We start from the raw sequence: 26207 nt of genomic DNA, 5'->3' as shown, positions 1-26207 counted from the left end.
ATGTCCTGTCCGTTGTACACTATCAACAAAACCAATCTTTTTCATGGCCTGTGGAGCTCTGTACAGTCCCAGAGCATCAGGTTAGAGATATAGTTAGTAAAATGTGGGGTTTTACTTTGCTGCTATCCCCTCATATTTTTGTGTCATTAGGTTGGGCCAGACGTAGTTGGAAAGGGAGACAGCAGACGCCTACCTCAGCGTTTTCCTCCCCAATGCTTACTGGTGAGGTGGTTATTGTTGCAACGTTGGCTCCAGCCCATGCTTCTGACAACCCAGATGATTATTGCTCAGATCATACACTGTCTTCATGTGAAGTGTTTGGAGCCAGAGAGCCAAAATACAGTTAGGGCCAGAAATATTTGGACAGTGACACAAGTTTTGTTATTTTAGCTGTTTACTAAAACATGTTCAGAAATACAATTATATATATATATATATATATATATATATATATATATATATATATATATATATATATATATATATAATATGGGCTGAAAGTGCACACTCCCAGCTGCAATATGAGAGTTTCCACATTCAAATCGGAGAAAGGGTTTAGGAATCATAGCTCTGTAATGCATAGCCTCCTCTTTTTCAAGGGACCAAAAGTAATTGGACAATGGACTCTAAGGGCTGCAATTAACTCTGAAGGCGTCTCCCTCGTAAACCTGTAATCAATGACGTAGTTAAAAGGTCTGGGGTTGATTCCAGGTGTGTGGTTTTGCATTTGGAAGCTGTTGCTGTGACCAGACAACATGCGCTCAAAGGAACTCTCAATTGAGGTGAAGCAGAACATCCTGAGGCTGAAAAAAAAGAAAAAATCCATCAGAGAGATAGCAGACATGCTTGGAGTAGCAAAATCAACAGTCGGGTACATTCTAAGAAAAAAGGAATTGACTGGTGAGCTTGGGAACTCAAAAAGGCCTGGGCGTCCACGGATAACAACAGTGGTGGATGATCGCCGCCTACTTTCTTTGGTCAAGTAGAATCCGTTCACAACATCAACTGAAGTCCAGAACACTCTCAGTGAAGTAGGTGTATCTGTCTCTAAGTCAACAGTAAAGAGAAGACTCCATGAAAGTAAATACAAAGGGTTCACATCTAGATGCAAATCATTCATCAATTCCAAAAATAGACAGGCCAGAGTTAAATTTGCTGAAAAACGCCTCAAGAAGCCAGCTCAGTTCTGGAAAAGTATTCTATGGACAGATGAGACAAAGATCAACCTGTACCAGAATGATGGGAAGAAAAAAGTTTGGAGAAGAAAGGGAACGGCACATGATCCAAGGCACACCACATCCTCTGTAAAACATGGTGGAGGCAACGTGATGGCATGGGCATGCATGGCTTTCAATGGCACTGGGTCACTTGTGTTTATTGATGACATAACAGCAGACAAGAGTAGCCGGATGAATTCTGAAGTGTACCGGGATATACTTTCAGCCCAGATTCAGCCAAATGCTGCCAAGTTGATCGGACGGCGCTTCATAGTACAGATGGACAATGACCCCAAGCATACAGCCAAAGCTACCCAGGAGTTCATGAGTGCAAAAAAGTGGAACATTCTGCAATGGCCAAGTCAATCACCAGATCTTAACCCAATTGAGCATGCATTTCACTTGCTCAAATCCAGACTTAAGGCGGAAAGACCCACAAACAAGCAAGACCTGAAGGCTGCGGCTGTAAAGGCCTGGCAAAGCTTTAAGAAGGAGGAAACCCAGCGTTTGGTGATGTCCATGGGTTCCAGACTTAAGGCAGTGATTGCCTCCAAAGGATTCGCAACAAAATATTGAAAATAAAAATATTTTGTTTGGGTTATGTTTATTTGTCCAATTACTTTTGAGCTCCTAAAATGTGGAATGTTTGTGAAGAAATGTGTACAATTCCTACATTTTCTATCAGATATTTTTGTTCAACCCTTCAAATTAAACGTTACAATCTGCACTTGAATTCTGTTGTAGAGGTTTCATTTCAAAACCAATGTGGTGGCATGCAGAGCCCAACTCGCGAAAATTGTGTCACTGTCCAAATATTTCTGGCCCTAACTGTATGCTGCTATAAAAAAGTTTATGGGGAAGTGGTGATCTTTTATTTTGATCGGCAACTACCAAGCAATGCGGCATCTGCCAAGCAACTCCTGCGCACTTCCATATTATGCTCTTTTACTTTGCTCCAGTCGCCAAAGCAATGATAAACAGATTCAAGTAACTGTTTTTGGAATTAAACCATTCCTTATGTAACATTTCCCTCCCACAACATGCTTAGTGTGACTATAATCAGGGCATCATTTAACCCCTTCAACATACAGTGGTGTCGTTGTACGGATATCGCTCAGCACAACCACCTGGCTGAAACACAGCTGAAATTCTGCATGGATGACTAATATAAGAAGTATTTCTGTGCCAATGCTGACATTCAATTTAATGGAGATTAGCTGCATAACCAAACAAATCCCATACACGAGAGTAGTGCTCTTTCTGGAAAAAAAAGTCCCTTTCCTACACAAAACCTTTAAATTTTTTAATTGTTTTTATTGATCCATTGGCACATTGAATATATTGGTCATTGACTTTCAGATGTTCAGCACTGTAAGCATAACCATTAGAGCATGCATGACATTTGGTTATTTGAATCTATATTATTGATTAAAATAATTACCACCCCCTAAACAAGAGGATAGGAAGCGCCACAAGAACGCATCGCCTTTAGGATATCTTTCCAGCTCATCTAGCACAACCCAGACACACACAGAAATGACCAGATCACCAATAGTGACCTCATGGGCCAATGCCAGGAGAGAGCAATCTAACAAAAATAATCATGGAGCAATAGTGTCCATACAAAAGGCTTTAATATGTGAGAAGATAAGAGAGGCGCGTGCAAAAGGGCCCAGATATCTCATGGGGCACAAAACTGTGCCTCTGCTGCATAGTCTGGGCCAAAAGGACTAGTTTCTACTCAATCTATGATATGTCAAGGGAAACAGGCTAAATTTTAACCTCTAATATTAGAAGCGTTCATCCCTCCATAATCCCTAGTCACCATTAGTTTATGAGCATGGATCCATTGTTGCCTACCATGCCATAGACAATGGGAGAAGGCCTTGTTCTTCTTATTGACATCTTTATGTCTCAGCAATAATGGTATTATCTGTTGGGATATAGTAACTGAGACAGGCCCAAGTAAGTTATGCCACATTTGAAGATCTTAAAGGATATCAACAGGGGATAGTTTAGACAGCATAATGAACTGGAGGTACGTTACTAAAAGAGGCCCAAAAACTTAGAGGTAGAACCCTTGGATACTGATAGCAAGGTCGTGGCTGAGTGTCCTGGACCCCACGTGCAGGATCTCACAGTTAGATAAATTCAAACAACCCAGAAAATCTCCCATATGAGTTCAGTTCCTACAGTACTCATGGAGGTCACCAAGTGGGTCAGTCATAAACAAGAGGATATCATCTGCAAAAAGCTAAGATGCAGCATCAAGCAACACGCGACTATGCCCTGAAAGGTAGCATCTGAGTTCTATAGTCTAGAGCAGCTCTAAGTCAAGATCAAAAAGTAGTGTGGAGAGTGAGCACCTTTGTCTTGGCTCTCTCAAGGGCAAAAGACATTAAAAAGGTGACCTACCAGGGCTCTTAGATTCATATACAACATGAACAGACACATGAAAAGCCCCCTCTATGCTCACAGAATGAAGTACCTACCTCAGCTGTCCCCACCACAGACTATCAAAAGCCGGCTGGCAACTGCTGTTCTACCATGAACAAAGGCCACCTGGAGTGGCAAAATCAGAGACAGGGCTCGTTCACATCTGCGTTGCCCTCTCCGTACTTCAGGTTTCCGTTTCCTGCCTAAAACAGAGGCAGGAGACAGAAACCTGCAGGAGACTTTCTCACCCATTCATTTGAATGGGTGAGAAAGCTGTCCGGCCGTGAGCGGCGGTGAGCGTTTTGCGCTCTCCGCCGCGAAACCGGGTTTTATAATCCGGACACAGAGTCAGACATGCAGTACTCTGTGTCCGGATAAAAAAAATCCGGTTTCGCGGCGGAGAGCCTAAAACGCTCACCGCCGCTCACGGCAGGACCCGGTCTATGGTTTCCGTCTTCTGGCAAGATCTGCAACAATCTATCACTATAGGTTTAGCTAGGATTTTGAGGTACATAGGTTAATAAGAAGATGGGTTTTCTACGTCTTTGCCTTTCTTAGTAATCAATTTGATCTAACCAGTGTTGCAGCGTAATGTCTGATCTGTCCCCTGTAAAATATTGTTCTATAGAGCAGTAAGCATAGATATTATCTGCACTAATAATGTCTTGTAAATTTTCCCCATCAGTGCCTGGAGCTTTCATCTTTACCACACAATATTACATTTTATGCATTGTAAGCCGATGGCTGGTCAGGTAACGGAGGGGGTGTACATCTTACCCAGACTACTAAGGTGGGTGAGATGAGAAAACTCTGAAATAACCTTCAGCAGACAATAGTTATCTGCTGAGAACCATTCTTTCTGGAGTTTTCTCATCTCACCCACCTTAGTAGTCTGGGTAAGATGTACACCCCCTCCGTTACCTGACCAGCCATCGGCTTACAGCATTTATTTTTTTTCTAGAACCGTATGATACAAAATTGTGCTAGTTTTTTGGTATGTGCTAGTTTTTGGCTCTAAGGATATAATGTTTTTTTTCCTTTATAATTCGTATTTTGTTTATCTCAGAAGTGTAAAAATTGACTCAAAAGAGTTTCAACCTATCCATGTGCACAAAATAGCTGACATTTTTAATGCTAGCTAAATAAAGCTTTCTACTCTTGAAAATATTAGTCATCGCCAACTATAAACATAAAATGATATTTATGTTTATGTCTTAGATAAGAATAAAAATATAGATGATTAACACAACTAAAGAGGTTGCCTAGTGTAGAAAACCCTTTTTCTATACTATTAAGAGATAGTGAGTTAATAAAGGGATCTGTATAGTATCCTTATCTCTTATCCAGATGCAGAGTGAATACAAAGAGCAGCTGTCTCTGGAGGACCTGCCCTGTCCAGCATCGCAAAGACAACCTATTGATTTCAATGGCCAGGGTTAATTGCTTAATTTCACCAGTGATGGCGCTGCAGGGAAATGTCCCAATTACTACCAGTTTCTGCAATAAATAACAGCTAATAACGGGGATCCCAACAGGGGGACACTATTATCTGCTTATTGTCATAAGTAGGGAAACATCTTTAACCACTTCAGTACCGGGCAAATTTGTGGTCCAGGACCAGACACATTTTAGGTTTATTTTGTATGTGCAGTTTAGAGGGCTGTAACATTTTTCTCATACGTCTCATTCAACTAATTTTTGTGTCTTTTTTCTGGGACACATAGGGCTATATTTTTATTTTCAAATGTGTTTTAATTTGTTTTTATAAAATATAAACATAATAAGAGGGAAATTGTGTCTGGTTTTCACTTTTTTTTATTTTTATTTAATAACACAAAGTGCAACTGAAAAACTTTATAAAATAGTTTTTCCTCTCCATTACGGTAACTTTTATTTTATATGGTGTTGTCGGGGGTGGGGCTATAACCTTTAATAATGTCATTTTATTGGCGTATTATTTTACTTATTATTTTACTTTGTTTTTTAATTATTTTATTTCATTTTTTTTAAAAACTTTTTAATTAATTTTTTAATATTTTTTTTCAGATGGTGTCCCCATAAGATCATAAGAGACCTTTGGAGACATCTGATCACTTTTTTCTTTGTTAAGGAGGCTGATTTCTCCTATAATTGGGGCTGGTACATTTAGCCTCAGTTGCAGGAGGAATACAGACTCCTGCACGCTGCTATACACAGTATACAGAGCTGATTTGGGTCCTGTAGGACTCAGCAGCTCTTGCAAGACGCTGCTCCCCGCGGATCATGTGACCGCTGGGTCAGAGGGCGGCCGCATCATGGCGGTGCCCATAGCTGTGTATACAGCGCTTATTGAGCGCTGTATACACAGCGATCAAGAAGGCAGGGATGGGAATAAACCTTCCCTGTCTTCTCTTTGGGAGCTCCGGCTGAAGTTACAGCCGGCTCCCAGTGAAAGCAGCTGCACGATCTTGAGCAGCTGCTGTGTTCTGATTGGACGTACAGGTACGTCCTGGCAGAACTAGACAACCACGTATATAGTCTATGGGCAGTCCGGAAGTGGTTAAAATATATTTACATATTAATGTAAAAACAGGCAAGTGTGGGACAGTGAAAGCCTTTGTCGCTACTACACAATTGGACTGACAGTGAAGGACATTTCCATTTTTCTTGACAAGCTGCTTTCTTGTTTATATTTCTTTAAATAGAAATATTTAGACATAATAAGAAACCCACAGAAACTGACAGATTCCATTAAGAAATGGATGAAAATAAACACATTCCTCTGTTTAGATCTGATTTTCAACAGACTAAATAGAGTATCCATTCCCGCACCTTCCTGTTCCTGCTAAAAAGGGATTCTCTACCTTTATAGCAGCAGATGCAGAGAATGTACAGAACAGCTGTTGTTATGGCAACAAGAAGCATCAAACCAATGTGAATATGATAAAAGTAACTAGAAGGACTATCTCTTGGTGACCTGGATCATCAAAGGGTTGCCAAGTAACCTGCCGAGAGCTGGGGCTTCTATAGGGCACGGCATGGTTACTGCTTGTCTTGTATAAAGGCAGATAAAGACCTCTTGTATAATGTGCATTTCAGACAATTTCAATGCATCTGTAACCTGCTTACTTGTGTTCTTGTATTGATTTAATGATCCATATGTATCTGAGGATGTTCCCAAACCATAGAAAATATACAGTGCTGCTATATAGTGTATGTCGCCTTCTGCTCCTGACTCCATCTCCTGTATAGGGTAAATTGCAATATCAAAGATATATTTATTTCAATTGTAGTACAAATTGCACTGTGCCACACGTGGCTATACAGAGTATATACCAGAACGTTTCGGCAAAATCTGCCTTCCTCAAGCTCGTCGTATGGGTCGGAGCACAGATTAGGTTCCAGAGGAGTAGGATGTGTGTCCTCTCCTGTCAGTGTCCTAACAGGTAAATGTGGCTAATGTCCGTGTTAGCGTATGAGGTAGTCACCCGTTGTGGTGCGCCACTCGACCTGGTCCACTTAAATGGATTCCTAAGGACAGGTGTATAATAAAGAATTGCTATGATCAATGCACCGTGGTCGTCCTCTGGCCTGTAGACTGTGGCAGGAAATTCAAATACAAGTAGGGATAGTGGAATGTACTGCAGCTGCGGCCTCCTATCGGTCAGCGGATAGGTGTCCTTAATTGCGTGGCCCCGGGTGGGTACCGTTGGTGGCGGTCGGGAGTAGAGGAGCCCGTACTAAATGCACGGCCGCAAACTAGCGCGGCACATACGATCCCCGCTCCCATTGAAATCAATGGGAGCGTGTACGGCACGCAAAGGGTCCCGCGGCGTCTACGTGCCACATCACGCGGCACGTAACTCCGTGTGAACTCCCCCTTAGGGATGTCCCCAAAGGAAAATCTTATCTATCTATCATCTATCTATCTATCTATACCAGGGGTCCTCAAACTGCGGCCCAAGGGCCACATGCGGCCTGCCAAGCATTTCTGTCTGGCCCTGCCGACAACGCCGGCAGGCGTGCATTTATAATGAAACTCCTGGGGAGCTCGGGCCAGGCCATGGAGCGCACTTCACTTTACCTATTGGAGGGCACCACTCCCGATGTCTGTGCGACCTGCTCTGCCTCCGGCCCACTGTTTAAAAAGTTTGAGGACCCCTGATCTATACTATGTGATCAAAAGTATCCGAACACCTGGCTGAAAATGACTTACAAGTTTGTGGTGCCCTCCATCAGTAATGCTGGAATTCAATATGGTGTTGGCCCACTCTTAGCCTTGATGACAGCTTCCACTCTTGCAGGCATACGTTCAATCAGGTGCTGGAAGGTTTCTTGAGGAATGGCAGCCCATTCTTCACGGGGTGCTGCACTGAATAAAGGTATCGATGTAGGTCAGTGAGGCCTGGCACGAAGGATTCAAGTCAGGACTCTGTGCAGGCCAGTCCATTACAGAGATGTTATTGTCGTGTAACCACTCCGCCACAGGCCGTACAGTATGAATAGGTGCTCAATTGTGTTGAAAGATGCAATCGCCATCCCCGAATTGCTCTTCAACAGTGGGAAGCAAGAAGGTGTTTAAAACATCAATGTAGGCCTGTGCTGTGATAGTGCCACGCAAAACAATAAGGGGTGCAAGCACCCTCCATGAAAAACACGACCACACCATAACACCACTGCCTCCGAATTTTACTGTTGGCACTACACACGCTGGAAGATGGCGTTCACCGGGCATTCGCCATACCCACACCCTGCCATCGGATCGCCACATTGTGTACCGTGATTCATCACTCCACACAACGTTTTTCCACTGTTCAATCGTCCAATGTTTATGCTCCTTACACCAAGCGAGGCGTCGTTTCGCATTGACCTGGGTGATCTGTCCGTGAGTTCTGCGGAGCACCCCATTCTGCTCTCTCACGATGTCTAATGCCTACTGAGGTCGCTGATATGGAGTACCTGGCAGTAGGAGGCAGCACAATGCACCTAATATTAAAAACATATGTTTTTTGGGGTGTCTGGATACTTTTGATCACATAGTCTATCTATCTATCTCATATATATTAAGTATCTATCTTTCTTTCTATCTATCTCATATCTATTAATCTATCTAAAAAGAAGAAATGGCCGCACTCCAGACCTTGGTGAAAAAAATCAATAAAGATGGAATTTATTTCATACTCAACTTTTCAGCTCCATATTCAGGAGCTTTTCTCAAGCCGATCTGGATCTGGAGTGCTGTCAAAGATCTTAGACGCTGCACCCAAGTTTAGTGCTGCTGTGGACTCTCTCTATTATTATTAATAATCTATCTGCCTTTCTATTTTATATCTATCTATAAATGATCTATGTTTATCAAATGAATCTATCATCTTTTTAATATCTATCTATATAATCTGTCTCATATCTATCAATCACCTTCACTACGCTCGTATTCTGGTTATTTGTGTTCTTTGTGTTGAGAATGTCTCCAAAGGAAATGAAATATCCTTTATCTGTTTATCCATCTATCAATCTTCCTCTCCCTTCTTTGTTTATTCAGAATGTCAAAGAATGATGACAATACAATCAATGAGGATGTCTTATTGTTGTGGAATCCTTAGGGTTAACTGTAGTGTTCTCTGGGAGTGAACCTTTATTTTAACTCATCTTGCAGGCAGATAGGCAGCAATAATGGTGTATGCCTGGGCCAGGCGGCATCACTTGTGTACCACTGTCCCCATCTGTAAGAAGATATAATTACCTTTAGTGGATATGATCCAGAGGACTGCGTCTCCATGGAGACAAGATCTCCAAGCTTGCATTGGCTAACAGACCAAGTGAAGATGCTTCGAAGGCTTTAGAAGCCTGATATATAAATAGAATGTTTATTTTTATAACCTGATTTTTCTGCTTTACATGAATTGTGAAGCTGGAGTTTCAGAGTTACGGATTGGTCACACAGTTCTGGGTGACAGATGCACGGACGTAATTGATGTATTGACATCATCTGCCTTTGGAGGATCTTTATTCATATCATTTAGGGTATATCTACAGCAGATAAAAGGAAGCTGCTTAATAATTCATCATAGGCTACAAGTTAGCGGGGGGTACTGGATTCTTTGGTCTCCTTAAGGTATGAAAGAAGCAACATGGATCTCTGCCTCTTGTGGCATTTAGATCCAGGGTTAAATTATTTGTGGCAGAGAAATGTCAGATCTTGAAAAGGAGACTGAGAATTTTAACTAATTTCACGTCAGACTCCAATATGCTACCTTAATCCCCAAGTCTACATGTGCATATATCATGGTTCATCAGACATTTGGTATCAGCATCCTTGCTAAGTATGTGGAGAGCTACAACTAACAATATATCTAGCACAAATGTGAGTGAATCGCAAAATGAAACATCAAATCTAAATACATAGGGGTCTAAAAATAAATGAATAAAACATATCTTTTAATTTGGCCAGTTAAAATACAGGTCTCCGCAACATATAACCAAATAAAATAGTAAAAGTAATAGATAAGTCAGCACTACGGAGGAGACTATATAGATAAATCTGAATTATTGTGGACTTTCTGATGGTCAGATCAGTCGTGTCTAGTCAACGCCTTGGTTGGCTCTTTGAGTAAAACAAGACTAATTCTAGTCACTGCAGCTGTATAACACCAGTCCATTGGCGGTCATGCCATATGGAATATAATCAGTTCATAGGTATGGATCAGCTTACTCGTGGTCCAAACCACTACCTGGTATAAGTCATATGCAGAGTAATCTTAACATGATCTCATATAGGGTCACTTAGTTTTTACTGGATTGTAAGTGGAGTACGCTAATTGAATATAGCATGTTATCCATATAGCCTATGTCTATCTAGTTGTAGAACGGTCAAGACTAGATCAGCAGGTGTGAAAATAAAAATCTATATCGCAAAAGATCACAGTCTGCTCTCATAGTGGTCAGCACTGATAGGCGATAATGTACAGCCTACATTGAATAAAGCCTGACGTCACAAATGGACATAAATAATTCTAGTGAATACATCCAGTGTCTCTAAATCTATATGCACTGGTGCTCTTCCTCAGCTACAGTTTTTTTTTTCCTTTGAGGGAGCGCACTAGTGTACATTGATCCAAAAACCTGCTGCTCACTCGCCATAGATTTATAGTCTTTGTTTCTTCATTTATTTTCGGACTCTTGTGTGTTTTGATTTGATCTATAGATCTATTCTTTTATATTCATTATCCAAAGGTAACTTGCCCTCTAATGTTACTGATTTTCTTTATCCCTTAGACTAGAATCTGATACTTTGCTAGTAACAATTCATTCTGATCAAGAGTCCTCTTGATGTAATGAAAGGCTTATCCTATGGTGTACAACTCCTGGAACTTCCTAATAGATACTTTTATTCTGCTGGAGAACCCTGTATCAAGGTTTCAATATACCTGTAGCGCCACCACATGGAAGAAAGAAGCATTACACAGTTCTCATCCAAATCAATGAACTGTCCATGTAATGTATGGATTTGTCTCTTTGGTGTAAGTCTCTACTTTAGCTAATAGATAAGAATCCCAAACAGAGAACTGAATCTATTAACTCTTCCCCACATTCTGATATCAATGTCTCAGGATAGGTCATCAATGTTAATATCTCGGAAAGCTCTTTTAATACCGTACTATTATACATTAAATGATACTGATGCGATCAGAGATTAAAGAGCAGACTGTGAGCCTTTTGGTATTGATTTAAATTGCTTTTTCTATAAGAGCTGGCACCCAGTATTCTGCTTTTGCACAATAAAATGTATTTAGGTTAGGGGATTCCTATGGACTTCTTAGTGCACAATTGTATGATATTTTACAGTCTGTTAAGAGGAATAACTGTAAGATTTTCTCTTATAATTTGTTTTCACATAACTTTTCCACATAATTAATCTTAACTACTGTATAGTTGATATTGGTAATATTGTAATGATTTGAATTGCTAAAGAACCTTATAATAAACATTTGGTATCGTACAGTGTGTAGCACTAATAAGATAATATAGGAATTCATACTGACTGTAACACATACGACTCCATGTAAGAATAAATCTCCAGACGGTGCCCCTAGAAGACCAAGCTCTGGTTGTGCTGAAAAGAAAGCACTTAAACACTAATGGATCCCATTTACACTAATGTCTCTCCAACATATAAAATAAAATTTATAACAAGTGACACAGCCACTCCAGACTCTTCCTAATAACCACAGAGGGTGAAAGCATGCCTCGCCTATTCTCACTTCACAAACACCTCAATTAGCGGTAATAGATGAGATGACAATTATGTTTACACAGATAAGCGCCTAGAAAAACAAAATACTCAAATATCATAATTCACAGACTTATTTTGTAACTGATATGCAGTTGAACATTGTTGTTCTTCCATTTGCAATAATGTAAGTTATTTAAAAATGTAGCTAAATTCTGTAAACTGCTGAAGGAAGTGTCAAGCTCAAGTCTCTTCTGCGTGTCTTACGAATCTGTTCTGACCGGGCTGAGATCAAGACATGTTCTAGAAATAATTACATTTTGTTATATGAGATCAGGTAGAGAACACTAAAATCATTAAGGTAGTGTAAGATATCTGAAACTGCTACAATACAGTTATATTATGAGGTCCTATGCATATTCACTCTGAGCTATAAAGAAATTCTGTCTCATTTTTGTTCACAGATGGTACAACAAAGAAACTGCGTAGTAATATTCGGCGCAGCACAGAAACAGGTATTGCTGTGGAGATGAGAAATCGGGTGACTAGACAAGGCAGTCGGGAATCCACAGATGGTAGCACAAACAGTAACAGTTCTGATGGCACGTAAGTCTCATCGCCTGCTTTGTTTTATTTCATTTCTTGTGTTTCTGATTTCTGTTACATCTTCCAAATACAAGTTACATTGTTCATAGCAATATGTGTTTATTTACTGATTAACATTACAATACATATGTGTAATGTATGCATATGTAACAGAGTAAAACCTCATTACCCTCAATTTCTAATATTGTGATATTCTGATGTATTGCCATTCAGTTCCATGCAGCATCCTGACATGGACATGACAGCAATAACAAAGGAGAGGGGCGCCTAGGCTAAGGCCCTCCCTGCTATACTCACACTCTGTCAAAATGGCAAGCGAGGTGTATAACAGGGGTTATGGTGCACATTTGGTTCATAAAAGGACCTTGCACCAAATTGGCACCACCACAGTATCATCCTTCTACGCTAGCTTTGTGGCATAAAGGGGTTGATCATTCTGAACCTAAGTTTCTGTTCAGATGTGTAACTGCAAAGTCTGGGCTGTCACTGAGACACTTTCTGTAACCACACTGATAATCACCTCTTGTAAGACTGTTTGTAACCACCAAGTTTATTGTCTCATCTTGAGGAAAACAATTATTCAGTCCTGGAAGTGACAATGCACTTGTTCTGATTGGTGGAGGACATTGAGTTCAGACAATTAAAGACTACACACTTATTATCAAGCAAGGCAAGCAGGAAGGGACAGGGGGGGATTCAGCTCAGGGTTCACTGTCTTGTGGTGCCCCTCTCCCAAGGGTTCACCAGCAGCTACTGGGGAATTGCTCCTATAGCATTTCCCTTACATAAGGCTTCATTGTTTAAAAGTTGGTCAAACACATTAGATAAGTGTATGACCCAGTTGAATTCTCCAGGTAATGTATATGAAGGTATAGATAGACATACCTCCCAACCGTCCCGATTTCCGCGGGAAATTCACGAGATTCACGATTTGGGTGACATGTCCCGCGGTCCCGGTTGGAGGGAGGTATGTCCCGATTTCAACTCAGATCTGCGTCCAGAGGATGCAGATCTGAGTTGAACACATATGCAGTTGAAGCAAGGAGCTGACACAGGTCAGCTCCTCGCTTCGCCGCTGCGTGTCTCTCTCGCTGACACATATGCGGCTGAAGCGAGGAGCTGACCTGTGTCAGCTCCTTCCTTCAGCCGCATGTGTCAGCGAGAGAGACACACAGCGGCGAAGCGAGGAGCTGACCTGTGTCAGCTCCTCGCTTCAGCCGCATATGTGTCAGCGAGAGAGACACGCAGCGGCGAAGTGAGGAGCTGACCTGTGTCAGCTCCTTCCTTCAGCCGCATGTGTCAGCGAGAGGCGCGCAGAGAGCGGCGAGGGAGCGGAGGAGAAGTTAAGTTTAATGTGGAGGTGGAACGTGAATCTGGGGGCAGATGAAGGAGAGGACGGCATGACACTGGGGGCAGATGAAGGAGGGGACGGCATGACACTGGGGGCAGAGATGTGGGGACATGAATCTGGGGGGCAGAGATGGAGAGGACATGAATCTGGGGGCAGAGATGGAGGGACATGAATCTGGGGGCAGAGATGGGGGACATGAATCTGGGGGCAGAGATGGGGGGACATGAATCTTGGGGCAAAGATGGAGGGGACATGAATCTGGGGGCCGAGATGGGGGGACATAAATCTGAGGGCAGAGATGGGGGGACATGAATCTGGAGGCAGAGGTGGAGGGGGGACATAAATCTGGGGGCAGAGATGGAGGGACATGAATCTGGGGGCAGAGATGGGGGACATGAATCTGGGGGCAGAGATGGGGGACATGAATCTGGGGGCAGAGATGGGGGACATGAATCTGGGGGCAGAGATGGAGAGGACATGAATCTGGGGGCAGAGATGGGGGACATGAATCTGGGGGCAGAGATGGGGGGACATGAATCTGGGGGTAGAGATGGGGGACATGAATCTGGGGGCAGAGATGGAGGGACATGAATCTTGGGGCAAAGATGGAGGGGACATGAATCTGGAGGCAGAGATGTGGAGACATGAATCTGGGGGCAGAGATGGGGGACATGAATCTGGGGGCAGAGATGGGGGACATGAATCTGGGGGCAGAGATGGAGGGACATGAATCTTGGGGCCAAGATGGGGGGGACATGAATCTGAGGGCAGAAATGGGGGGACATGAATCTGGGGGCAGAGATGGAGGGGGGACATAAATCTGGGGGAAGAGATGGAGGGACATGAATCTGGGGGCAGAGATGGGGACATGAATCTGGGGGCAGAGATGGGGGACATGAATCTGGGGGCAGAGATGGAGAGGACATGAATCTGGGGGCAGAGATGGGGGGACATGAATCTGGGGGAAGAGATGGGGGGACATGAATCTGGGGGCAGAGATGGGGGACATGAATCTGGGGGCAGAGATGGGGGACATGAATCTGGGGGCAGAGATGGGGGACATGAATCTGGGGGCAGAGATGGGGGACATGAATCTGGGGGCAGAGATGGAAGGGGGACATGAAACTGGGGGCAGATGAAGGGTGTATATGAAACTGGGGGAGAGATAGGGGGGGACATATAATTTACGGGTGACTGTAGGAGGATTATACAGTGTGCGGGCACATGAAAAATTAACGAGTGGGCGGAGTCAACACAAAAGTGGGCGGGGCTAAATTTGCAGTGGCGAACCTTCATCTATCAGGTATTTACGGCTTATCCTGTGAAACAGCCAGAAGTGTTGAGATGGGTATACCCCTTTAATGTGACAACCCTGGAAATGCAAAAAAAAATAAAAAAAATTTGTGTTACAAAATTGAAAGAAAAATATTTTTATCTCTTTGGAGTATATCACTTATCTGACATTTGCGTATTATCAGGAGGATAGGCTAAGATATTGTAAAAGATTCTTCCACTGATCTTCAATGATTGTTTTTTTTAAAGAAGACCTGTCACTTTTTTTTTTACATATTTATTTAGTTGATACTTATATTTCCCATGAAGTTACAATTCTGGAACATCTGTATCAGGTCATTCTTCTGTTATTCTTCCTAGAAATTTATGAATAAATTGACAACTGGCTGTGTCTGTGCACAAACTGAGACAATGGGATACATCCCTAACTAATAACACTCAATTGTCTATTTATTCATAAATTTCCATTAATAAAAGAATGATAAATGTAGAAGAAATGTTCCAGATTTGCTATTATGTAATCACTAAAACAGACAGGACTTGTTTGTTAGCATTAGCTTGGTCTTCAGTATCATTGAGTATACCTAATATAAAGGCAATCTCTCCTGATGTTCTTGTTTTAATACAGATCTTTAAAATTAAATCTAAGAGTTTCCATGACACTTGCTTTCTCAAAGAGAATTCTACCATGGAATCCACTTGAATATGCATTTTCCCATATTATCATTGTATGACTGTTATCACATTAATATTCAGAAAAATCCCTTGTTTCCCATTTGCAGATTTATCTTCCCTACAACACGATTAGGAGCAGAGAGCCAATTCAGCAATTTTCTAGATGGACTTGGACCAGCACAAATTGTGGGAAGACAGACTCTGGCTACACCTCCCATGGGTGAGTAGGACTAGTTACAAATGCCATTGAATTGCATGGAAACCTCTTTACAACACCATAATTCTGTGCTACTGCTTAAATGTCTTCGTTGCTTCTTGTATGATTTTGATTGGAATCAGTAAAGTCTCGCCTTTTAATAGATGCTAAGAACTTAATAAGTTTTCTTTAAGTAAAGATAACTATGGGGTTAATCCCCAATGGCTCTTATCTATGTATCTCAAGTATTGGGGATATTTTTCCATAAAGATTTGATTAAATGACATGTAAATAGAACATGGAATAGGTTACTGAGCTCATTCTTGCATCTCCAGCACAATGGGGATATGCTTGAATCCATTTTGTGCATTGTTTTTGGAGTTCTATCCTATCTAGCAGCAATCTTATTTAACTCTTGCATTTGAGTTTTCCAATTTAGTGAGGACGTTTTACAATATCAATTTCCTTTGTTCATCAGTAAAAATCGTTGTTTAAGGCCCAAGTTGCAAAAATGCTGTGTTTTACAGTATCGGCAAAGTGGATGAGATTCTGGCTAATCCCATCCACACATTGCAGAAAAATATCCAAATCGGAAATGCTGCGATTTCAAAAACCGTTGCATTTTTGTAAATCTCAGCATTTCAGTTATACCTACAGAAGTGCTGGCGTTTTCCTTATAGGTATAATTGGGACAGAAAGTCAGCAGAGAAAACCTCTGTAGACTTTTCTGTGAAAAGTGCTGCGGAAAAAAACATGATGCATTTCTACTTCGGTCCGCTATGTGGGGCCTTAGCTTAAATCAACTTCTCATTTTTCCAAAACAGAAAGGGCTGTCAAATGTCTTATGAATTTTTTTTTTTTTTTTAATGTAGATTGTGAGCCCCACATAGAGCTCACAATGTACATTTTTTCCCTATCAGTATGTTTTTTTTGGAATATGGGATGGAAATCCATGCAAACACGGGAGGAACATACAAACTCCTTGGAGATGGTTTTTTGCCCTTGGCGGGATTTGAACACCAGGACTCCAACGCTGCAAGGCTGCAGTGCTAACCACTGAGCCACCGTGTGGCCCCTATGAATTTATATAATATATTGACGTGGCATGAGGAATATTCCCCTTGTTATTAATTGCTCTAATGATATCATTACTATCATGAGGATTCGACGTGCAACTGTATTATATTGTATATCAGGATCAAATCGGGGTTAGACAATTTCTTTGTCTTTTGATCTTTGTGACACATCCCATAAAGTCATGTTCCAAAGTAAAACATTCCTCTTCATTTTTGTCTTTAATGTGCTACATCTATTTGGTATGAATATATGAGAGGTGTGTACTTCTTGATTTTGGGAGAAAAATTATGTTTTTTATTCATTTATACCAGATTCAGATGGGGAGGTTCATAAGAAGATTCCAAATCTGTAAATATTAAAATTTGTTACATGGGGTGATCCAGAGATATCTCGCTATATCTAGTTCTAAGGTCTTGTGTTCAAAGTGACACCAAATTTTGTCTTGATGTTTTGCCATCAAAAAGGAGCCTTTGTGTATGAACAGCATCACTGTCTCAAAATCGAGAAGTTCTACCCTTTTGTCTTTTTCATTTTTTATTGAAGTATTATACTTTATGCTAATGCTTTAGAATTCCAGTTGAATTTAGTGATAATGTTTTTGATTTAAAAAAAAAAAAAGAAATGTGACAAGTCCAGTGGCAAAACATGTAACAAATACAGAATTAGGGTGCATTCACACTGAGTAAACGCTAGCTTATTCTGAACGTAAAACACGTTCAGAATAAGCGGCGTCTAAAGCAGCTCCATTCATTTCTATGGGAGCGGGGATACGAGCGCTCCCCATAGAAATGAATGGGCTGCTTCTTTCACTCCGTGCAGTCCCATTGAAGTGAATGGGGAGTGCCCCATTCACTTCAATGGGACTGCACGGAGTGAAAGAAGCAGCCCATTCATTTCTATGGGGAGCGCTCGTATCCCCGCTCCCATAGAAATGAATGGAGCTGCTTTAGACGCCGCTTATTCTGAACGTGTTTTACGTTCAGAATAAGCTAGCGTTTACTCAGTGTGAATTCACCCTTAGGAGAAATAGTGTATAATCATTTTGATATTTTGATCAAATTATTTTTATAAAACCAGGAAAACTGAAATTAGAAACAATTGTGCGAGTTTCTATTCATAAAAGAAGTAGCGTATAGTTTGAGAGAGAAAGTTTTGACAATGAGTTACTGATTTTCATGCCCAAATAATCTAAATATGTGGAAGAATTTTTTTTTACGGGAGATCCAAATCAATTCTTTTTTGTTTTTTTATATTTACCATTTTGGAGGAAAAACATAAATTGACAAAGAGTGTGGCCATTTGACAGATCCCATTACTATAATGAGGTCAGTTGGGATTCCTTCATTGTTTCTGAGAATTTACCAGAAAAAAATAATGCAACATACTCTATTCCATCCACACATTACAGAAAAGCAGCATTTTCACAAATGCCCGTGTTTTTGAAAAGAGCAGCATGTCAATTGGCATGGTATCTTCTGTATAGGTATATTAGTGGCAGAATGTCCACAGAGGAAAACACGGGAAAAAAAGCAATGCATTTCCACTATGGTTTTTTCTGAAGTGTTTTTTTGCTGCGCTTCACCACTCGGGGCCTTATACACGTGTCAGAGTGCAGCGCTTCAAAACAGATCCCATTCATTTCAATGTGTGCCGACATACATGCGATACACATTGAAATCAATGGGTTACAAAGCCTCCCATTGATTTCAATGTGTATCGCGTGTATGCCAGCGCACATTAGAATGGAGTGCTAAAATATATGCTCATACATCTGCTATAATGTGTATGAGTGTTGGCCAGTAGTCTCCCATGTAGTCAGTATAAGGCTTTTCTGATCATTTGGTGTCTGACTGACTGACTGAGCTAGAAATGGCGGTACATGTGTATGATGAGCCTGTGTAATGTACAGTGCTGCCTGCCTGCTGCTTGCCCTGAGTCGTGGGGAAAATTGTCTGGATTGCAGCTGGTCCGTGATGCAAAAAAGATTAAGGACCATTGTCATAAACCATCCCTAGTATTATCTAAATAATGAACTGTCTGAGTCCTGGGTGAAAAGTGTAATTGGGAGGGTATAGTTAACTACTTTTAATATTGCAGATCTTTCTTAGACAGCTATAGCACATTACAAGATGTGCCATAAATGTGTAATAGTTGTGGACCAGAGAAATAGTGATTATGCAGAAAACCGTCTAGAGATACTGAAATTTCCTATAGCTATGCTGTTATCCCATGAGCAGACTGAATGATTTCACGAGAGTCTGTAGCTCTTTACCCCGGGCACAGATCGGGAAAGACGACAGTGCGCTTAATTTAGTGCACTGTCGGCTTTCCAGCAGTATCTAGAACTGCCTGTGCCCAAACCCATGAAAGGTCCTCTTTAAAGGGATTGTCCAGGCTAAGCTTTTAAAGTTTAAATCTACAGGGGATTGGAAAAAAAAAACAAAAAAACTCACCTGTCCCAGTTGCTCCGTTTCCGTCCTGCCCCTCCCTGTTCGTCTGCTCTCCCAGGTCTCTTCTGGCGTTGTGCTGAAGCCACTGATTGATGTCAGCGGCCTCAGGAAGAGGACCCATGATGTCACAGATAGTGTTATTCAGGTTCTTTGCTGATTGGCCTCAGCGCAACGCCGGAAGACGCTGTGGGAGCAGATGAACCAGGAGACATGGGAAGACCCCGGAGCAATGGGAACAGGGGAGTATGAATTTCTTTTTTTCACTGCCCCCAGCTTATTTTTGCCTGGACAACCCCTTTAATTTCCCCCAGGATAGGACATAGGATGGAGTGATAGGACAGAGACCCGGCGAGGCAGACACGGGTGCAAGTGTGAACACCCCCTTAGTAAGCACAATAAAGTGTGTTTTATTTGCATAAAAGGATTTGCAGTAAGCAGAAATCTGTAGTTGACTGAAATATTTGCAAACCAGTTGTAAGAAATTAAGAATTTACTGTTGTCTTCTAATGTACTTTCCTTTTAAATTCTTTCAGCAGCCACAGTGAGATTGTAGCTGGCAGGGGCGGATTATAATGTGTGTATGAGCGGCAACAGCACATGTTCCCCGATTATAATCCGACCTTGTAATGAACTGTATCAGCACCTGCCGATGCAGCTGATTACTGTGGTGGGACACAGGAGTCTATTAGAGGAGAGGATGTGTTGGATTATCCTCACAAGATTTGAGTAGCGCACATGTGAGCTTCACTCGGGTTTGTTCAGACCGAACACATCCAATCTGGAACTGCTATTATTATACTCTAGGGTCTCTTCAGATTAAATCTCATGCCGCAGTGGTCCCCAAAATCATTCAGGAGACTGGAAGAATCTCAACGAGAAAAGTCAAACCTGAAATTTTTTGAAAATTCATATCAAGAACCCATTTGGTCAATCCTATGTATGTTCCATTATGGCATATTATACTGTGTGGAGTGGCCACAGTGGGACATTACACTGTGGAAGGCCTCTATGACACATTATACTGTATGGAGGGACCACTATGGGATGTTGTCATAGAGATCATTGGCATGAAGGGCAGGGTTAAAGGGATTCTACCATTAAAACCCTTTGTTCTGTGGATAAGACATCGGAATAGCCTTTAGAAAGGCTATTCATCTCTTACCTTTAGATGGGATCTCCGCCGCCGTTCCTTAGAAATACCTTTTTTTACCGGTATGTAAATGAGTTCTCTCACAGTGATGGGGGCGGGCGCAGTGCTGAAAATGCGATGAGGGCATCCCCACTGCTACTCGAGAACAGGATCCTGCACCTCTATCTTCTGCTGGATCCTCCCCTTCTTTCTTCGGCTGCGTCACCTCTGTCGGCTCTGACACTAGTAGAGCCGACTGCGCATGCGCGCAATTGCGGCCTCGGAACTATGACCGCACATGCGCAGTCGGCTCTACTAGTGTCAGAGCCGACAAAGGTGAAGCCGCCGAAGAAAGACGAAGAAAGAAGGGGAGGATCGAGCAGAAGATAGAGGCGGCACAGGATCCTGTTCTCGAGCAGCAGTGGGGACGCCCTCATCGCTGCCAGAGAACTAATTTACATACCGGTAAAAACCGGTATCTCTAAGGAGCGGAGCGGCGGAGATCACATCTAAAGGTAAGAGACGAATAGCCTTTCTAAAGGCTATTCCGACGTGTTATCCACAGAAAAAAGGTTTTTAATGGTAGAGTCCCTTTAAGCTTTATGAACAGCCCGGCGTCCATGGTACCCTTAATCCACCCCTGGTGGTTGGAATTCCTTATGCATCATTGTAGGTTTGGATAAATGAGTTGTTTTATGAAGATAGTATGGAGAAGGTCCTCCCTTGTTCAGGAATGACTCTGATATAGCCCCAGTCTGCAAATAGCAGCTTTAGCTCTGTCACGTATGGTATATCAGTTATAGATTTCCCCAGTGTTTCAGCCGTTTGCCAGGCCTGCTTAAAATGGGTTGTCCCAATTTGTCAGCTATCCACAGGATGTAAATGTAATCCTACCAGCCATAGAGGAATAGTAAAAAGAAAATTGCCATCCCATGCTATGTCAGTCATAAACTAGTTCAAGCAGAAGGAAGAGCGTGCGTGTCAGAATTTGTGTGATTCTCCTCAAATGTAACAAGTACACATCAGATTTACTTGGAGAAATTTCTGCGGCTTCACTTCAACTGTTTAGGGTTACTTTGGTTGCAACCGCATGAATTTTTGCAGTTTACACTCAGATGAATGGGACAGAAGTGGAAATTTCTGCAACAAAATCTGCCGTGTACGAATCCACCGTACAGTATGTAATTTCTAATACTCCAGAAGTTGCTTCTTAAACTAATATTTACAAATTTTATTACAGCTTCTTGGCATTTCTTGGAGTTTAGGATTGGAATACAGTAGGCTAGTAAATGTTTGCAGCATTTTCCATATCCTGTAGTTGCTTATATGGGAAGTATTATAAATGAATTTAATATAACGTGTATGTCAACTAAATATCTCCATAATTTATGTGCAGTATTATTAATGTCACTGCAATAAGAATACTGCATTATAACTATATTCTAAGTTAACCCAACTATAATCTGAATAAGCATTTCTCTTTCCTAGCAGTGCTGACTGAAGCAGAATAGCTTGCAACATTATAACTTTCAATGCAATACTGCCCCCTAGTGGATTTTATTGTGAATGCATTGTCTTCAAGCTCATTCCTTACGATTGCAATTCATACTTATGTAATACAAGGAGCATGAAGCGAGGAAGCAACCATCTCCGACTTTGTGTCCATGCTAAAAAAAAAAAAAACAGTTTCACTGCGGAGAGGCTGCCTATGGACACCGACGGTTTGCTTTAAAAACACATTGAAATGAATGGGTTTTAAAAATGACTGCTGGCAAGCCATCCCTATGCAATTTTACATGGCTTTTCCATGGACTCATAAACGGCACACAGCCGTGGGTTATAATTGTTGAAATACACAAATAAATTTGTTTAAAATTAAAAAAAAAAATCTAACACTGCAGCTGTACAGCATTTAAAAAAAAAAAAAAAAAAAAAGATTTATTTTTTTTTTAAAGAAATATATGTACTTGCACTGATTGACACATTATTTTTGCCTCTATTGTATGCTAGGTGTAGAATTATATCCACACAATTACCCAAACAGTTTTTTTTTAATGTTCATATTTGCGGGTACACTTACTGTATTTTATGCATGCATCTATCTTATTTTCAAAGGCAGAATTGTCAGCAAAATATAAGGACTGAGGTCCACATTTTCATTTGTGGGTGGAGGTGTGAATTAAGTTATATCCCTATTGATATTTCTGATGCCCATCACAATTGCGTTACAGATTCTGTAGAATCAGCACTTTCCCTGCAGTTTCTTCTCTAGTGTTCTGCTAGTCAGTGCTGTTCAGGTAACTTATAAAGTTTCTGTAGACTAAATTATTGCACTGTGTGTGCAAACATACATCTAAATTGCCAGAAACACATCCTAGAGATCCATAATGTCCATACTAATATATATATATATATATATATATATATATATATATATATATATATATACAGTCCTATGAAAAAGTTTGGGCACCCCTATTAATCATAATCATTTTTAGTTCTAAATTTTTTGGTGTTTGCAACAGCCATTTCAGTTTGATATATCTAATAACTGATGGACACAGTAATATTTCAGGATTGAAATGAGGTTTATTGTACTAACAGAAAATGCGCAATATGCATTAAACAAAAATTTGACCGGTGTAAAAGTATGGGCACCCTTATCATTTTATTGATTTGAATACTCCTAACTACTTTTTACTGACTTACTGAAGCACAAAATTGGTTTTGTAACCTCAGTGAGCTTTGAACTTCATAGCCAGGTGTATCCAATCATGAGAAAAGGTATTTAAGGTGGCCAATTGCAAGTTGTTCTACTATTTGAATCTCCTCTGAAGAGTGGCATCATGGGCTACTCAAAACAACTCTCAAATGATCTGAAAACAAAGATTGTTCAACATAGTTGTTCAGCGGAAGGATACAAAAAGCTGTCTCAGAGATTTAACCTGTCAGTTTCCACTGTGAGGAACATAGTAAGGAAATGGAAGACCACAGGGACAGTTCTTGTTAAGCCCAGAAGTGGCAGGCCAAGAAAAATATCAGAAAGGCAGAGAAGAAGAATGGTGAGAACAGTCAAGGACAATCCACAGACCACCTCCAAAGAGCTGCAGCATCATCTTGCTGCAGATGGTGTCACTGTGCATCGGTCAACTATACAGCGCACTTTGCACAAATAGAAGCTGTATGGGAGAGTGATGAGAAAGAAGCCGTTTCTGCACGTACGCCACAAATAGAGTTGCCTGAGGTATGAAAAAGCACATTTGGACAAGGCAGCTTCATTTTGGAAACACAAATTGAGTTGTTTGGTTATAAAAAAAAAGGCGTTATGCATGGCGTCCAAAAAGAAACAGCATTCCAAGAAAAACACATGCTACCCACTGTAAAATTTGGTGGAGGTTCCATCATGCTTTGGGGCTGTGTGGCCAATGCCGTCATCGGGAATCTTGTTAAAGTTGAGGGTCGCATGGATTCCACTCAGTATCAGCAGATTCTTGAGAATAATGTTCAAGAATCAGTGACGAAGTTGAAGTTACGCCGGGGATGGATATTTCAGCAAGACAATGATCCAAAACACCGCTCCAAATCCTCAGGCATTCATGCAGAGGAACAATTACAATGTTCTGGAATGGCCATCCCAGTCCCCAGACCTGAATATCATTGAACATCTGTGGGATGATTTGAAGCGGGCTGTCCATGCTCGGCGACCATCTAACTTAACTGAACTTGAATTGTTTGTCCAAAATACCTTTATCCAGGATCCAGGAACTGATTAAAAGCTACAGGAAGCGACTAGAGGCTGTTATCTTTGCAAAAGGAGGATGTACTAAATATTAATGTCACTTTTCTGTTGAGGTGCCCATACTTTTGCACCGGTCAAATTTTGGTTTAATGCATATTGCACATTTTCTGTTAGTACAATAAACCTCATTTCAATCCTGAAATATTACTGTGTCCATCAGTTATTAGATATATCAAACTGAAATGGCTGTTGCAAATACCAAAATATTTAGAACTAAAAATGATTAAGATTAATAGGGGTGCCCAAACTTTTTCATAGGACTGTATATATATATATATATATATATATATATATATATATATATATATATATATGTATGTATGTGCAGTAGCGAATGCATATCCACTGGCATGTCTGATTTGGAACTTAGCTGCAGCATAACATTTCTCAGACCTGAGTCTACCTTTGTTTTATGTGACAAAGTTGTCAGTAAATTTAGGGTTTACGGCATGTCGTGTAAATCTATACATCGCTGCCTTGAGTATCTGATAGTCATTTGGGAACATTAGAACCCAAATGCTTTATATTAAGTAAAATATCTAGGAGTAGTAACGTGGTGTTATTAGAGAGAGATAGAAACAAGCCCGATGAACTGCAATCTTCATTATGAAGCTGGTGCTATAGGGGCTGATCTGAACACTTCTTCCCTAATATTTCCCCAAGCCTAGATGGCTGTACTCTAGAGAGTCATTTCTGGTAAGACAATCTTCCTGCTGCAAATTGCCCCCTCCCCTTGGGACCAATTGCCATCTCTAATTACCTTGTTAGTGTTTTACAGTGGAGGCTCTAGCCCAGAGGAATGATATCATTTCCATCTAGAAACGACTGTACTTCTCTTATTAATGTTTCTTTGGATTAGCTCATTTTGTGGAAATGCTTTTCCTTAAAATGATGGGCAGAAATGCAAAGCTGCTTCTCAGGCGGTATGTTGGAACCCAAACATCTCTGTGTGATGGAACAAGTAGCCCCCATATATCCTATACTGACAATTACAAAAGAAAAGAGATACATTTCCTTCACCTCCTTCCTACATGTTAAGGTGGCCTTACACAAAATGTAGATGTCTTATATGCTATGGAGTTTATGACCCTTGGTGGGTGAGCCCCTAGCAGTTGTACAGTTATATCACTAAAATCATATATAGTCAGACCTATGGTTTCAGAACATTGAGACCAATACTATCTTATAACATAGCTCCCAATAATCCCATGAAATGGATGGGAGGGCATGGCCAAAAAAAAAAAGGATGGGGTTTGGGTAAGATTAACCTCACTAAGTGGGCGCTTTATGGGATATGCTGGATGTGTAAGTGAAATTAATACAGCAATGGTGACTGCAACCACACGTCTTCACAATCAGTCTTTATGAAGGTGGCTACAAAGTAAACAAACCAACAATTAAAACCCATAGTATAAAATTATATGTCAACTGTGCATCAAAAGAAAATAAACTTCATACATATGGGTAATCGCTTATACTATATTGCAATGAAATGAATGTACTGTATGCATGCATCATCTGAAGGCATGATGAGTAAGGGCTCAATGGTAAGCATACGATGGTATATACAGCTATAACCATGGCAAGTAGACTGCTATCCCCAATAATCCTCCACACTGAAGTAGAGCCATAATCTGTCCTGAAGCATAAAAGACATGATAGGCGAAGTATAGACACTTACCGTCTCTGAATGCATGACAGGCATATAGGAAATGCTGCACTCTGTACCTAGCTGGGAATAGTAAAAGGTGGTCATAATAAAGATAAGT

At 41.0% G+C, this 26207-nt stretch overlaps 1 protein-coding gene across 2 annotated transcripts in view; it reads left to right on the top strand.

The window, feature by feature from the left end:
• RIMS3 (regulating synaptic membrane exocytosis 3) overlaps window positions 1-26207 on the top strand; it is a 107791-nt gene that overhangs the window by 67782 nt on the left and 13802 nt on the right. For both annotated transcript variants that reach the window (XM_075264711.1, XM_075264709.1), the window contains exons 3-4: window positions 12327-12468; window positions 15895-16007. In XM_075264711.1, the coding sequence (XP_075120812.1) occupies window positions 12327-12468; window positions 15895-16007 (255 nt within the window). The remainder of the gene's footprint in view (window positions 1-12326; window positions 12469-15894; window positions 16008-26207) is intronic.

This window comes from Leptodactylus fuscus, chromosome 2 (assembly GCF_031893055.1).
Source record: "Leptodactylus fuscus isolate aLepFus1 chromosome 2, aLepFus1.hap2, whole genome shotgun sequence".
Classification (NCBI taxonomy): Eukaryota; Metazoa; Chordata; class Amphibia; order Anura; family Leptodactylidae; genus Leptodactylus; species Leptodactylus fuscus.
The sequence above is the reverse complement of the archived record's forward strand: the minus strand, read 5'-3'. Positions and strand labels throughout refer to the sequence as shown.